Source organism: Dermacentor silvarum, chromosome 7 (assembly GCF_013339745.2).
Source record: "Dermacentor silvarum isolate Dsil-2018 chromosome 7, BIME_Dsil_1.4, whole genome shotgun sequence".
Taxonomy (NCBI): domain Eukaryota; kingdom Metazoa; phylum Arthropoda; class Arachnida; order Ixodida; family Ixodidae; genus Dermacentor; species Dermacentor silvarum.
Window position 1 is genome coordinate 13,871,760 of NC_051160.1, and position 16,724 is coordinate 13,888,483.

The 16,724-nt window shown below is 47.5% G+C and overlaps 1 protein-coding gene across 3 annotated transcripts in view; it reads right to left on the reverse strand.

Moving 5' to 3' along the window:
* Positions 1 to 1,964: 1,964 nt before the first annotated feature.
* Positions 1,965 to 16,724, reverse strand: part of LOC119457567 (long-chain-fatty-acid--CoA ligase 4) — a 42,414-nt gene continuing 27,654 nt past the window's right edge. For 2 of the 3 annotated variants that reach the window (XM_049670222.1, XM_037719175.2), the window contains exons 2-3: positions 5,962 to 6,943; positions 1,965 to 5,127 (exon numbers count right to left, since the gene is read on the reverse strand). In XM_049670222.1, the coding sequence (XP_049526179.1) occupies positions 3,694 to 5,127; positions 5,962 to 6,678 (2,151 nt within the window). In that variant the 5' untranslated portion in view covers positions 6,679 to 6,943 and the 3' untranslated portion in view covers positions 1,965 to 3,693. Of the gene's footprint in view, positions 5,128 to 5,961; positions 6,944 to 15,950; positions 16,604 to 16,724 lie in introns of those variants that run through there. The other variant, XM_049670221.1, reaches the window with a different exon arrangement.

Below are 16,724 nucleotides of genomic sequence, written 5' to 3' on the forward strand. Positions count from 1 at the left end.
TGAGGAGCACACACGACAGAGCGCTCTGTCGTGTGTGGTCCTCATATGTGTCTCTTGTCTAAAATGTTGCGCATTCCTACCTCTAGAGATATGCTATACCAACACGTCCAGTCTTCAACCTTGGCAAGGTATCAACCAAGAGGCGAAATCATGAGCTCATTGTCGGATAAGTGCAAGCTGATAGGACGATACTGTCGGACATATGCTCACCTGATTTCTGAAGCACGCGCGAATAACAAAAGGGGTGGTGCCTGCGCAAGCACGCTATCCTTATCAATAATTCAAAAAGAAATCACGTACTTTAACGGTGTATTCTAATATCTGCGAGCAGAAAGCTGCAGCTAGTTTGCTGTTCTTTTGTTAAGCAACTTTCGTTCTTATTATTGCGCGCATGCGTCGAATGATAGCGTCCTGATCCAACATCGAGCTCGTGTTTTCATGCGTAGGTTGTTAGCGCTATTTATTTTTCTGTGAGCCATAAAATATCCCAGTTGTATACGATTGCTTTGTGATATGGTTTGCCTTCGTTTTCAGCGCTGTTCACCTTCGCAAGCCACGTTGAGCTAACTGGCTCAGTGTCGTACACTTGTAGACAGTTTTTCTCATCAATTTATGACATTCACAATCTCTTGTGCTGTATAGCTTATGTACAAACTGGTATTTATTATTTGAAGCACTATTCTTTGACATGCTTCGCCTGCTACAATTCTGCATAGGATGGGCAGTATCTAAAAAAAAGAACATAGGCGAGGTTTTACATTTTCCGTGAAATCCGCCTGGTTGGTACCATGTGAAATATTTTCCTTTCGCCGCCAATATGTTCTACAAAAGTCTCCGAAATTGTTTTAGTCAGAACACTGCATAAAAAGGAAAGCGTCGGATCCGGCCAGCATTCTTTAATTATACCGATGAAGTGTACCACAAAATCAACAGTCGGTTTGAAACGATGAATAGGCCGTTATAAATTACGCATTGTCATCCTGCTTTTTTGTTATTATTGTATAATAACATGTGTGTACGAGACGTTGGCATCTTACGCAATGACAAATTCTCCTTTTCGCCTTGCCTTGCAAACGAAAACAATTTAAAAATGTGTACATAAAGAGTCGGATAGCCTTCCCGCATAGCTCACATAAAGTTTAATATTACACAGTGTACATCACAACTCATACAATACACACAAAAGGTCACAACGCATTCGCCCAAAGGTAGTTTTTTTTTTTTTAAGTATGTTCACCAACTTCGGAAACCTCTTGATGCTGTGGCAAGACGGCAAATCCTGTAGAGATCTTGGGCGGAAGATGGTCCCAGGGAAATATGTCCAACTGACTCAAGAAGAGGCGAAGCAAGGAAGAACGACCGACATTGGCAGCTTGCGCTTGACAATGCAGCTCTGCCAAGATTGGGCCCTAAACTCTTCATGTCATCATTGGTACGTGAGCAGCAAATAACTTCGACAGCAGCGCTTCTAGTTGACTTTCGTGACTCATGCGCTATCGGTGCAAAATGCAACGGGAGGCGAAGAGAAGGCACAGACACCATTCACGTGTTTTATCCTGAGCGGGCCACATTAATAATTAATCCAACAGCAAACTGGCCAGTTTAACAGCAATAATACGTCGCCAAAAAATAACTTCTAGCCGTTTACATGCCAGATCCACTGTATTATTATGAGGCACTCTGTAGTGGGGGATTAGGGACTACTTTGACCACCTGGCTTTCTCTAACGTGTACCCAATGTATAGGCACCCGGGCGTTTTCGCCTCAATCGAAATGCGCCCGCCGCGGCCCGGATTTGATACCGCGCCCTAGGGCTCAGCAGCGCTACGTCAAAATCCACTGTGCCACAAAGACGGGTCATTAATATTGTTGACGATTATCAATTGCACACCTGCGCTGTCACTTACTTGGACAGCTGCAGCGTTCCGACAATGGTCTTTTATTTGCCGGCAGAGGAGCTCTCGTTTTTATTTACGATTAAGTTTGCCTTTCGAAAGACCAGCTTATTTAAGACAGCTTACTAGCCACGACTGGTTCACTGTCATCCCGTTTGCTTTATCCCATCTGTTGCAACGTTCTGTCGAACCAGCTGTGTGGGGGGCAACAAAGAAACACTTGGGCAGTCGCTCTGATGTTTCTAGTACTTTTTAGTACTTCTGCCTTACTTCATCACTAAACAAAATTATTGTGTGCTGTATGATCTCAAGATATTTCCGATGTCTTCTCTAATAGGCTTCGTTCTATTTTTTCTTCTTTTTTTTCACACATTGCGGGAGTCCAACGAAGTGAGTACATCACTGCAGATAACCTGACACTGAAGTATACCACTGTCTTGCATCTAACGTATGTAAATTTTAGTGTTCATCAGTGCCAGCAGTCCTCTTCGCCGGCTGAATCTGCCTCCTTTCGCCACGGACAGATTATTTTAAGGCTCTTTCTCAGTCTACTGCTCTATGGAGTTCAAAGCGAGTGGTTTTGCGAGCCTTTTATACAGGGTGTCCCAGCTATCACGCAGCACGATTTTAAATAAGAGGAACGGCATTACGCGAAGAAAAACTAGTGCGTATTGTTTCCAGAGCAGTGGAGTAGACGCCAGTAATTTTTTCGTTACTGAGATTTAATTAGGTAATTGTAATTATCTAACTCGATAAGTACTGTCCTAATTATCAAAGTGTCAATGAGAAAATTGTATAGCAACTGGAAAAACTCTCGATACAGCTTTCTGTTGCTCAATACGTGCTAAATAAATGTGTTTTTCGGAGCGTGAAAGGAGCCCGCGAATACACGCAAAGTGGATCGAGGGACCAGTCGCGCATCAATTCTGCGTGTATTCGCGGGCTCCTTTCACGCTCGAAAAACACATTTATGTAGCACGTATTGAGCAACAGAAAGCTGTATCGGGAGTTTTTTTTATGTTGCTCTGCAATTTTTTCACTCACACTTTGATAATTAGGACAGTACTTCTCGAGTTAGATAATTAATTACAATTACCTAATTAATTCTTAGTAACGAAAAGATTACTGGAGGCTACTTCATTGCACTGGAAGCAATACGCACTGGGTTTGCTTCGCGTGACGCCGTTCCTCTATCTTTAAATTGTGATGCGTGATTATTTTTCGCACTTGCGCTCTCCGTTTGCCAGCTTCTGCGCTCTAACTTTTCCCGTTCTGTCAGCGCTAAGTGGCTGGGGTACGCAGACATTAGTCAAGCGTCTCGTATTAACCTCGCGTTCCTCACACAACAGCGACGCTGAGTGTGTTCCGGACGCAAGATCTGCAATCAGCAACGAAGCACCCACGTACACATGCAACACCGGGAAATTCTTCAACACACACAACACCGGGAAACAAACGTCCATCCTGCACTTCTAGATTACGGGCTGGCTGACCTTTAAGCGCAACAAAATGAGACAAAGGATCTGCTATGAGAACTAAAGATTGTACAGCAAAATCTCACTATTTACAGCGCGAGCACCTTGACCACTCCACGGGCCTTTAGAATTACGTTTGCGTGGAGGGAATGATTACCACTAAAGGACCGCTTCGCCTATTGCCTAACCCAATTACATTAAGGACCTAGAGTCTTCATTTTCGTGCCAGATAAAAAAAGGAAAACAATTAAAATTAAAGTTTCGACACCATTACTCACTTAACCTGATCTGAAATTGTTTCTGTCACATATTTTTGCGACTTTTCAGACGTGGCGCAGTTTACTCTCCTCTCCCGTCTTGTACATCGCGTCAATGTCACTCTGGTAGAATCTTTGCAGTGGCTTTCTGCAAACTTTGAGCGTAGGCGTCACTAGTCCCGAATCGGGCATCCACTCCTCGGCGCACACTTTTACCTTGAGTGGCACTTCAGTCTTGTGCAAGTCGCTCGACCTGGCGTACTTTAGGATGGACTCCTCGGCTGCCTTGCACACGTCGACGTCCTCGCACAAAAATTTAAGAGTTGCGAAGTCTTGTTTGCCAAGACGGCGAGCCAACCCACGGAGTTTGTCGTAGTTCGGCGTTACGAGAGCCACAACATACGTATGCAGGGAACTCCCGTACACAAGCGCATTGTCTACGAGCGGGCAGGCCTTGAGCACGGATTCAACGCGGGCGAGCGCAACGTATTCGCCATGTTGAAGTTTGACGAGGTCCTTCTTGCGGTCGATGATCCTGAGCGTGCCGTTGGGGAAGATCTCGCCGATGTCTCCCGTGTAGAACCAGCGGATTCCACTTTCCTCTCGGAACAACTCTCTCGTCAGTTCTTCGTTCTTGAAATAGCCTTTGGCGACGCAGTCACCTCCCACGACGATCTCACCACGTGGATTCGGCTTGTCCGACGTGCTGTAGCGGCCTTCATTCCAGTCGACCAGACGAACGTAGCAACCCGAAAGGGGCGCTCCGACGCGACCAGTACTCGTTTCTCCGGGTTCCATGACGGTGGCTGCGGAGGTAGTCTCGGTGAGGCCGTATCCCTCGACGACGTGGCAGCCCAAGCAGGCTCGCATGAACCTGTGCGTTTGGCTGGACAGCGGCGCTGACCCACTCACGACGAACCTTGATTTTCCTCCCAGCGCGAGGCGAGTCTTGTTGAAGAGTAAACTGTTAAGTATAGGAGTGTCGAAACCTTGCTCCAGCCAGAAGTTTTTATATTTGACCGCGTAGTCGAAGAAGGCACTGAAGAAGGGCCCCTTGGTAGCGATAGCTTCGGTAATCGCCTTGCGTATTCGGTCTGCTACGAGAGGCACGCAAGTCACCGTTGTTGGCTTAAGAAGGGTCGAGTCACCATGGCAACCCGGGGCAATCGCTGGGGACTTGTCGGTGAGGGTGAGCGGAGAAGAGTACCCTATTCGGGAACCAACGCTGAACATAGCTGTCTCGGCAGAGATCTCGAGTACGTGGGCTAGAGGCAGGTAGGCAATGTAGGAGTCTTCGGTTGTTCCAACCCCGAAGTTCTTGCAGAGGATGCCGAAGGCTTTCACTGTGGCCATAAGGTTCCTGTGCGTGGCCATGACTCCCTTTGGAGCGCCTGTAGAGCCGCTAGTGTACATGATGATGGCAACGTCGTCCCGGGCAGGTGGGCTTTGCTCTGTGTCACAGTCTGTTTGCAGCGTTTCGAGGCTTTGGAATGGAATAACCTGCAACAGAAGAAATGAATATTTTCGTCATTGGCAGTCACGTTCCACTTTGGCTGTTTTCTATCAAACTACAGCAACCAATGTCCGGCATAGCTTGTCGATGTGCAAAGAACCGCTGGATACATGGTTTATTTGACATTGCTTTGCAATGGTAGTTCTACAATATTTTTGCACACTCAAAATACCGCTTAGATACAGCCACTTTTTCAGAAAGTTTCTTTCGTTAGTGATGCGCTGGGTCATAGCATCCTAGGAGCTCATACGAGACACATGCATAGTGAAAGTTGGATTAGCTGTCCGGGAACAAAATAAATGCATTATCACCACTGCCTCAACAAGGCGCGGTTGATTCTGGTACCACTGTTTACCGCATTATAAGCGTTTTAGTAGCGAGCATTCATCATCTTTGAATAAATGTTAAACCGCGAAAAAACAGCGCAGCCTGGCTGAGCCCTCTACCCTCTGAGTCAGCGCTCTCTCTGTAAATACACACTCTACATAGTCATATATCCACGCAACAACACACTAAACAAGCTTTGTCAGACACTGATTCTCGGACTACCTTACTGTAGTATCCTAGCTAGGGGCTAGCCTGCCTGTTGAAAGATGCGAAGATAAACACAATAAGGAACCAACTATTCACAGCGGGAAACATGGTTAGTTGGTTGTCATTTGTATTCAGCTGCGCTAAGTACACCTAGCAACCATGAAATGACACACCAAATGACGACGATAGAATGCAACGGCTCTTTGTCGTCCTTGTCTGGTGTGTCCTGTCGTGGTTGTTTGTTGTACGTACAAGCTACAACTCTTTGTGGGTACGACGGCGCCTACCTTCAGGCCTTGAGCTGACGGCAATGAAGACTTGGACTGAGCGTTCTCCATGTACACGACGTGAGTCAGCGACGGTGTCCTTCCCACGATGTTCAACACGCGGGGCAGAAGATCCTCGGACGTGACCAAGTGCGTCACTTCGGTCTCGTTGATGGCGCTCACTATCCCCTCGTTGCTAAGCGTCGCGTACAGAGTAACAAGTGGGACGTTGGTACGGAAACAAGCCTGCGCCGTTATAAACCATTCGACGCGAGTCTCAGCCAAGATGGCCAAGCACTGGCGAGGCCTCACGCCTATTGACAGGAGGCCGTGAGCCGTCAGGCCGATCTTGCGGTCTACCTCTTCGTAAGTGAGCCATTCGTAGTCGCCCAGGGTGAGCTGCTTGAAGACCTTGCCGCAGGATTGCTTCTTTTCGGTGCAGCTTAATACAGGTCGAGTTCCAATGGCCGGCCGGCGAGAGTACACCTGAATGACCTTGCGGCTCAGCTCGTCCAGGGTTTCAACGCCTTCGAGGATTTCCAACTCTGAACTTTTTACGCGTTTGTATGGCGACGTCGGGTCACCTTCTATCATTGGTTTGGCGAAGCAAGCGCGCTTCCGAATCCAGCAGACCCACGGCTTCTGGAATATGATGTAGACTGGTAATGTCACGACGTCATAAGTGGCCATCAACGCTTTGATAAGGCCGAGGAATGCCTCTATCGCAAATGGAGGCATGCTGTCTCCGTATAGTGTCAGCGGGAGTCCGCTATTGTTGAGAAATGAGGCCCATCACAGTGAGTCAAGTCAGGCTTTCAAAATGAGCGTCACAAGAGGCGCCGGATAGATTTGATGCGATTAGCTCTGTTTTCCAACGTTCGCTGAAGGTGGCGCTACGCTACTCAGTGAATCCACAAGCTCGCTGTTCCGTCCGCGTGTTCCAGTAGGTTTGATCCAAACTTTTCTCTGTTGTTCGCTCAGCAGCGCGTCGAAGGTGCCGACCCTAGGGGAAAAAAAGCAACAAGTTAGCATTCTCGTTAATGGGTTGCGACACTAGTTAGTTTATAAAAGACCAGTCGAGAGCTACGTTTAAATCAGAATATCTCTTTTGTGTGTGTGTGCGTGTGCGTGCGCGTGCGGGCGTGTGTGTGTGTGTGGGCGCGTGCGTGTCAAGTACATTGTGGTGTCAAGTACATTGTGGTGTCAAATTATGGTGTCAAATGCATTGTGACATTGTGGTGTCACATTGTGGTGTCACATTACGGTGTCACATTACGGTGTCACATTACGGTGTCACATTACGGTGTCACATTACGGTGTCAAATACATTGTGGTGTCACATTACGGTGTCAAATACATTGTAGTGTCACATTACGGTGTCAAATACATTGTAGTGTCACATTACGGTGTCAAATACATTGTAGTGTCACATTACGGTGTCAAATACATTGTAGTGTCACATTACGGTGTCAAATAGATTGTAGTGTCACATTACGGTGTCAAATACATTGTAGTGTCACATTACGGTGTCAAATACATTGTAGTGTCACATTACGGTGTCAAATACATTGTAGTGTCTCATTACGGTGTCAAATACATTGGCAATAGCCAAATAGAGTCGAGTAGCGAGGTGAAAAGATTTATTTTTGCTTCAGTCGTCTCTGAGAAAAGTGTCACTAGATAGTGCTTTCCCTAGACGTGTCTGCATGGCTGTCAGCATATCTGTGATATTGAGAGGGAAGGGCTGTAGGGCTCTACTGCCTGTCGAGCATCTACATGAGGAGCCGAGCAGATAAACGCACCTAAAAGCGAAGCCGATAGCGCAGTACTCGTGCACACAAAAATTGAAGTGCTTGACTTCTGAACAGTTTCTTTTTTTTTCCTTTTGCAGTGTAAGGTAGGTTTTCCGTTATCTACTTTATTTTAGGAATTGTCAGAATATTTCTGTTGTTCTCTACTATGAGCGACGGATGAGGTAGTTAGTTTTTGTATGACAGCGAGTGGAAAGAAACGGCGCGAGGTTCAGAACGTACAATAGACCCAAAGTCGAACGGAAGCACGGGAGACGTGTCTGTTCGAACGGCACGAAAATGTGTCGTGCAGAAGTGCAATCGAGGTGTTTCTCAAGTGGCTCTAGTTCACGGCGGCAGATGAACTGCGCTAGCCAAAGAGCAAGGGACAAAGAAAACGACAAAAAGAAAGGACAGCGCTCGTCCATTCGTTTTCTTCGTCTTTTGTGTTTTGCTCACCCTGGTAATATGTTACCATGGAAACAACAGCTCGATCACGCGCGAGCCATGGCTTTAGTTCACCGTAGCACACACGAGGGGCGTTCATAAAGTTCGTATTATCAGTGCGACAGATTTAGAAAAGGCGTGCACAATATACATCAAAATGAGTGTGCGTCTGTCTAGCTTTAGCGTAATATAAAACTAATGTTCTATATAATACCGCGCAACGCCGCTAGGGGGCCAAAACAAAAATGGCAGCACCCATCGGGAAAGTCGAAGCACGTGCAGTGATCCGCTTTCTGAATTTGAAGGAACAAGGTGCCAAGACGATTCACGCCGAGCTGGTGGCAGTTTACGATGGCAATGCCCCAGCCTATAACAGTGCTCTCAAATGACGCAGACGATTTCAGTGCGGTCAAACAAGCCTGGACGTCGCAGAACGAAGTGGTCGCCCTTTTCTCGATGGTGAACCACAAATTTCTGCCACAAGTGGAGGCTCTCGTGCTCGCTGACCGGCGGATAACCATTGAAGAATTAGTAGGACAGGTTAACGTAAGTGCAGGCTCTGTGCACAACATACTTCACTACAACCGGCATATGACGAAAGTTGCCGCGCGCTGGGTTCCGCGTTTGCTGACGCTAGTGCAAAAAGACTTGCGGAAGGAAGCAGCCGCAAAAATGTTGAAACTTTGCGAGAGAGACCCTGACGACTTCTTTGAACGCCTGATAACCATTGACGAGTGTTGGGTGCGCAATTATGACCCTGAAACTAAACTTCAAAGCAAACAATGGAAGCACGGAAACAAACCCGCGCCAAAAAAGGCCAAGGTTGTGCCGTCATCAGGCAAGGTCATGCTTGAGCGTCTTCTGGGACTGCCGTGGTACTCTTCTCACAGATTATGCCAGCAAAGGCCAAATTTTCTATTACAGCAAAGTACTATTGCGAGGTTCTCACCAAACTGCGAGGTGCTATCAAGGAGAAGCGCAGAGGAAAGCTCACGAAAGGCGTCCGTCTGCTCCATGACAATGCACCGGCTCACTCAGCACATGTGACGGCGACGCATTCAGCCTCCTTAGGCTACGAAATTTTGCCTCACCCGCCATATTCTTGCTTGCTTGCTTGATCCTCATCCGTGGCGCTTACCCACTACGGGGGATTGGCCAAGAAGCCGGCGGTTAAAGGTTAAACGGAAGGGGGAGATGGAAAAAAGAAAACTAGACGGGAAACTAAATCAGGGTAAAGTATAGTGTTTATGATAATTTGGAAAGATTTACAGGGCAGAGACAGAATTAAAATCATTGTAATTGTATAAAAACAGCACAAAAATTTTGGTGGTATTAGAATAATTTCGAAACACCAATTAGCGATTTAATGAGTTATCCAATTATTTATTTCGAGAATTAACTGGGTAGTCTTTTTGTGTCACAGATATAGTCACAGAGGGCCACGCAGATGTTCCTGTGGCTAAAGCCCATTGAAGAAGCCCCGAAGGAGAGGATATTTTCAGTAGTTAGAGAAATACCCAATTTACGGAATGAAAATTCGAATTTCTTCCTCTGATTCCTAAAGCGATGACAAAATAATAGAAAGTGGTCAATATTTTCGGGTTCCTGGCAGGTAGGACACAGAGGGGACGGTGCCAGACCGGACCTGTGTAGGTAAAAATTTAATGGTGGGATTCGGCAGCGTAATTTTGTTATGGAGATCTCTAATTTACGTGTGGGGCACCATTTATTGTCCCACGAAAAGGACAAATGATTAAATTCCGACATTTGGATTTTCAGTTTTGTAGAATCTTGTAATAGGGAAAATTTTCTAAACCTAGCCGCAGTGACATAAGCCGAACTAGGCATGACAGACATAACTGGTCCATCAAGAGATATCCGCGCAAGTGTGTCAGCCATTTCATTTAAGAATATACCACGATGGCCTGGAACCCATACCAATCGTTCCAGACTTAAGTTAGGAGGGGTTAACAATTTAAATGTATTGGTTACAGTAGTGTCTGCAGATGAAGTGAGCGATGTACATACTGACCGTGAATCAGTCACTATAACCACTGTTGAGTAATTTGAAGGAAGTTTCCGCAGAGCTAAGATAATCGCTGCTAGTTCAGCCAAAAATATGGGTGTGAAATCCGGAAGGCGTACTGCATAAGACCAGGATAGTGATTCTCCTGACCTCGCACCAAGTGACTTCTTCCTCTTCCCTTGCACGAAGAGCACACTGCGCGGGAAACATTTTCGGGACGACGAAGAAGTAATCGCTCAAGTCGAGCTCTTCCTGATCCCCGTGAGTGGGTATGCGCCAAAGATGATAAGGTCATCATCATCATCATCAACTCTCAAAATGAAGAGTTATACAGCACTGGACTGCGGCAGCTCATGCATCCTTGGCAGAAGTGCGTGACTTTGGGAGGAGATTACGTAGAGAAGGAATACACTTCGAATAAAATTTGGTTTCTTTGTCTCCCTTTTTTCATGCCAATAATAAGAACTTTGTGAACGCCCCTCGTACATAGCTATAAGCCGGAACCACGTCGTCTGCAAAGCATAAACCACTGGAGGAACGTGGGCATGTTCCGATAGTACATTTCGAGGCTTTTGGACTGGAAATCAAGTAGGTAATTATGCCAAGTAAGTTTTTATCTACCAGTAACATCAGCAAAACAGCGGAGCTTGAAAGTGGTAATTAATTAATGAGTACATCTCGAGCGTTTATAAAAGCCCGTGCGCGGGAGCAGCATTTGAAGCCGCACGGTGCAATCGATGCAGCGACGTTTGGCATCATGACCTCTTATTCATTGTTTTAATTCCTATCACGACGTCACAGGCTGGTCGTTACGCAGTTCACGCTTCAGAGGATATCGCCTCTCCAAGCCTGGATTCACAGCGAGCTTTATTTTCGCACTGAGCACACTTGGCTTCTTATGCCCGCTGTGATTTGGGGTTCAGAGAGGCGATATCGTCTAGAATTTGAACGGCATAATGAACAGCCTGTGACGCCCGTGATGCGTCAGTCGATGGGCCCGACGTTGTTTTGTGTGCTAGAAGCAGACTTAATATAAGAGAATATGGTGGTCAACTGATGGCTGACGAAAATACCTCACTATACACTGTATTTTGGAAAAAACCGATACGCGATACACTTTTAAACTTTCAGCTCCATCGGCGCAGTAGCTCACACCTACTCTGACCGCGTCCACATATATACGGATGGCTGTTCCACTAAGACCAGCTCCATCGGCGCAGTGGTTATACCATCACGATCAGTTAGCATAAGATACAAGATTTCTCACGTCACACCGTCCACCGGTTCGGAGCTTGTTGCCCTCCGAGGTGCCTTTAATTATACTAAGAACCAACCAGCTAATCAGTGGGAAATATTCTATGACTCAAAGGCGGCCCTACAATGGCTTTTGTCAGCGCTTCGTGGCGGGTCCTGTGAACAACTCGTGACGGAGATACGGGAAATGCACCATCATAGGATCGCGAAAGGACACGACGTCGTGTGACTGCCGGGTCATTGCGGTATCTCCGGCAACGACCTCGCCGACGAAGCTGCTAGGAAAGCACACAAAGGAGCAAACCTTGTTTTTTTTTTGCCTTTATCGGGGACAGGCGCAGTCCAACACCTAAATAAGCTAGCGCACGGTATGACATTGGAGAAGTGGCACACACCTGAATTCACCCAGCATCGGTTGCATTCTCTCGACCCATCTATACAACTGCAGCTGTTACCTGGACTTCCGCGAAGTGAGGAAACAATGCTGTGCCGCTTACGCTTGGTCGTTGCATTCACCAATGCATATACCTGTTTGATTTGAATGGCTGATAGCGCTGAGTGTAATGCCTGCGATGTCGATGGGAGTATATGAAACCTACTGTGCTCCTGCCCATCTTTTGAAAACGAAGAGAGGAGGAAAAAGAAGAAAAGGCACGGAGGTTAACCAGAAGCACGTCCGGTTTGCTACCCTACACGGGGGAAGGGGTGTAAAGGGATGAAAAGAAAGGAGAGAGAGGGAAAAAAGTACTCGCAGTATGAACACGAGCGGTTGTCCAACACTTCACAATCGGTCGCTGAGGCCAGTCGACTTCATGAACTGTAACAATACCCGCGTCGCTTTGTAAGCCTGCGACGCGTGAGGCCACGGTCCAAGAACATTTGTCTCTGAAAACGGTCTGCTGTCTAATCGGTTTAACACACTCCGGAGAATGTCACGTTCGGCTCTCATAAAGATGACAAAAACACAACACGTGTTCCACCGTCTCCAGACATGACCTCTGCACCACTCTAAATAAGCTGGATAGAAGACCGTTCACCTTGAACAAGATCTTGGACCCATGGCCTCGCATATCGCAGCTGCAAATAGCCACGAAAGCGCTGCTGCGATTTTTAAAACCTGCAGGATTAAGTGACCGCCTGTGATCCGGATTAAGTCAGTGATATAGAGCAGGAAACTGTTACCACGTCAACGATATCCACAGTGGACTTTCTCTTCTTCTCCTAATCTTTCCCTCCCCGTTTCCCTTTCCCCAGTGTAGGGTAACAAGCCGGACTCAGTACTGGTTAGCTCCCTGCCTTTCCCATTTCTCATTTTCTCTCTCTCTCTGTAGGCGAAAATATAGCCTGGTTGTCGGTTCACTTAAGTATTCTCATAAACGGACGGAAAGAAATGGGCAGCCATAAAACGACGATCGCATATGTGTGATAGTTTCCTGGCTAAATATCCGTCACCCCCGAGCGTTACTCTGAACCTAGATGAGGAATTGGTGATAAATAATGGTTTATATCTAGTAACAAAGCAGTCCTGTTCGTATACCCCTAGCGTCGATTTCAATTAATTACACGGACGCTTGAGGCATGTTTGCACCTTAGCCATTTGCGTTGTCATGCCGTCACTACTTCGACGCGTATGCATGACCCGCACGTAGAGTGTCAGAAGGTCTCCAGAGACGCGCAGTGCGTTTGGCTGCAAAAGCTGCGCTTAGTCGGCCTTGCCAGAGTGATTCTAACGAAGCCTTTGAGGGCAGTAGCCCTGAAAAGGTCTCAATCCGGTCTCAATCGCCCGTTGACAGGGGCTGTCACCACATAGGCCTTGCGGTTACAGAGTGGGCCTGATCTCGAAGAGCGACATCGGGTGCTCTCACGGCGCACAAAACGCCTATACGGTGATCCCTGTCACCTATTTCGAATCTGTCCCGGACCACAACAGAACACCCGCCGTGGTTGATTAGTGGCTGTGGTGTTGGGCCTGCTATATAAGAATGAGGTCGCGGGATTGAATCCCGGCAACGGCAGCCGTATTTCGATGGGGGCGAAATGCGAAAACAACCGTATACTTAGATTAAGGTGCAGGTTAAAGAACCCCAGGTGGTCCATATTATGCCGGAGTCCCCCACTATACGGCGTGCCCCATAATTTGATCGTGGTTTTGGCACGTAAAACCCCGTAATTTATTTTATTTTTTTAACACCACAAAAACGACACAAAGCACCCAGTATGACGCCATGCGACACCAGGCCCACAGAGCTGTGCTCACGGCTACACCATCTACCAGGGGCGGGCATTTCAAGAAACATTGTTCAGGACCTTGCTCCTGTATGGTCGCGCACGAGTGACGTGGCTCACGATCTCTACAAACCCCGATTTCCTGCAACTAAACCCCTTTCCCCTTCATCCGTATCGTTAGTACCAAGTGACTAATATTCTGGCGCTTTACCTGCCAAAACAGGATATGGTTATGAGGTACGCCATAGCGGGGGACACCGGATTAATTTTGACAAACTGGGGTTCTTTAACATGCACCTAATGCACGGCACACTGCATTTCGACCCCATCGAAATGCCGCCGCCGCGACCGGGATTCGATCCCGGGCCATCGCCCTTAGCAGCGCAACGCCGAAGCCACTACGCCACCATGGTGGGTGTGCCGAGCGATAATCGTATGGAAAGAGCGAAATAAACATGGTAGGCAAGCATAGCGGCTCTGCCAGATCCAAGGCAGTGTTCTGCAGCTTCCGCTGCTGGCGTAAGCGTTGCACGCGTATACATTTTCGTGCCTGCTGAGCAGATATGTGGCAAAATACACCGCAGTGCGAGCACACTGGTCTGAGCGAATCGAAGGGACAGTAAACGTCAAGGTAAATCTATCTAATCCTTTCCTTGGGCTCCGACTAACGCTTTCCGCCGGTCACAGCTCGTGCACCGTGAAGATGGGATATGCGTATAACGCCGCTGGCAGTGCTCCTCATCGCGCCCTTCGGCGCAATCTTTGCTATCGCTTTCAATGCTTGGGATTCGGATGAAACTGGCAATTTTCTTGAAGTCACGCGTGGCTCTTGAGCTCTATACGTTTACCTTTCGCCGTTTCCGAGTAACGTACATGTCAGAGAACGATAAGGGATGAAGAAACCCGTGTAGCCCACTCGACCTCCAGTGTCGCCAAAAACAGCGGTTGCTGTCCCAAACTTGATTTTTTTTTTTCAATTCATCTGTCGTACTCGGAGAGCTCGCGATGATAGTCCGACGACTCTGCACGCGCTACCCGAGTTGTGCAGTCGTATCGTGCTGACGAAGTGGCTGAGGGCGCGCGTTGTGAGCCTGTTCAGCGTGATTTAAAAGCTTTCTCGCGGACTTGCTGACCAGGTGTGGCTCCTGCTGCTGTTTTGCCAGAATAGATCACACATATAGAGAAAATAAAAAGTTGATAGACGACTGAACAGCCAGTTGAAGCCAGTCAGCGCCAAAGTCTTACTGGGCGAGGTAGGGGTGAGAATCGGGGTGGAACCACTGCGCACGGCACTCAATCGCGTCACCCCTCGCATGAGCGGAGTAGGAGGAGCGTCGGACTGTTTGGAGGTTTAGACTGCACTGTATATTCAGAATCGGCGCATATTTTAAGCATAACATACTTTTAGCTCCCGTTGTCGGCGACCTTCAAATGACCTTGAGCCAAAAGCAAGAGCAGTTGTCCGGACTAGGGAGCCTACATGCAACGCCGTTTAAAACGGCGTTGCATGTAGGCTCCCTAGTCCGGGCATTCAAGACGAGAACATGCCGGCAAGTTTCGAGAACAAAACGAGATCATCCGGGCAACCAGTCTTAACAAAATACGGTATCTGGCCCCTAACCCTTTGTACAGGACCGCCTTACATACGCTAGTTACTCTCGAAACAAGTTACGAAAAATATTGCAGATTTTCTTCTTGTATCGCAAAGAACACACGGACGCATAAGAAGAACGAACACACACACAGTCGCTTGCACGTTACGCAAACATGTTACACCAACAAGTCCAAATGTCTACACAAATATTGGTTCCGATTTCTTCCTAATGTTTGTTCACAATATCACTCAAGCTGTAACTTCTAGTAGGCTGAAGTTTTATTTGTCATTTCCAATAGCGACGTTCAAAAGGCAGATACAGGGGACCTAAGGCCGTACATTTGCAGCCGACCCCTTCGATGCGACAAGAAAAAGTGGCGGCAGACGCTGAGCGCGTTGGACTGTTGCTAGACGAAACGCGGTTGAAGGCGGCGGGACCGCAGACAGCAAAATACGCCATATGGTAGCCACTTCATGCTTACATCTACTCTCGATTATGGGAGAGCAAGAAATTTTTTAGACTGCACATACCTACGAGAACGGCCCACAGTTCTAGACGGCACAATCTCGAGATGGGCCCACATTTTCACACTGCACTATATTAGGGGCCCAGCCACGAAAACGGCTAGAAATCCACATACCCGATACGGCAAAAAAAAAGGGGTTAACTCACTGTGGAAGACGTTGTCTTCAAAAGAATTTAGCGTCCGATGGCGACAGCGAAGCACGGTCTTCCAGCGCAACAGGCCACTATCGCACCCACACTTTTCTCGTGCTCTTTTCTGGTGCAGCTCTCTGAGACGAGTGACGCATGCGTCACGCCGCGTAGAACATGTGCGCGAGTGCTCGAGAGCACGTGCGCATGAGCGCGCCAGTTTCCATTGGGCCATCGACGCGAGAAATAAACTGCTTAGTCAAACTTACCACTGTCTTTCGAGTCGTACTTCTTTCTGCATACACATCTTCTCGCCATTATTTCCTCGACAAAAAAATATATCCAACGTTTCCTTCCGCCCTTGGACGTCAACGCGTCGCCCTTATACAGTGTACGTTCGCATGGACTTCCGTTTGCTTTTTGGCATAGCTTATGATCGGCGTAGTGCATAAGCACAAACATTGCGTGTCATTAAAGGTGCGACCTGTGCGGTGCATAAACAAACACATGAATGAGAATACACGTTGCGTATGCTAGGTACAAACACGTTATGCGAGCATCGCATTTAGTTTTACAGCAGTTGATCAACCGCTTCAGGAAAGCTTCGTGTCACATTTTCCGACATGCGCGCTGAATCTGCAGAATGCTGTGATTTTTTTTTTTTGCATTTACTGCACTGTATTCAGAATCGGCGCATATTTTAAGCATAAAATGCTTTTAGCTCCCGTTGTCGGCGACCTTCAAGTGACCTTGAGCCAACAGCAAGATGCAGTTGTCCGGGCTCAGTGCCCT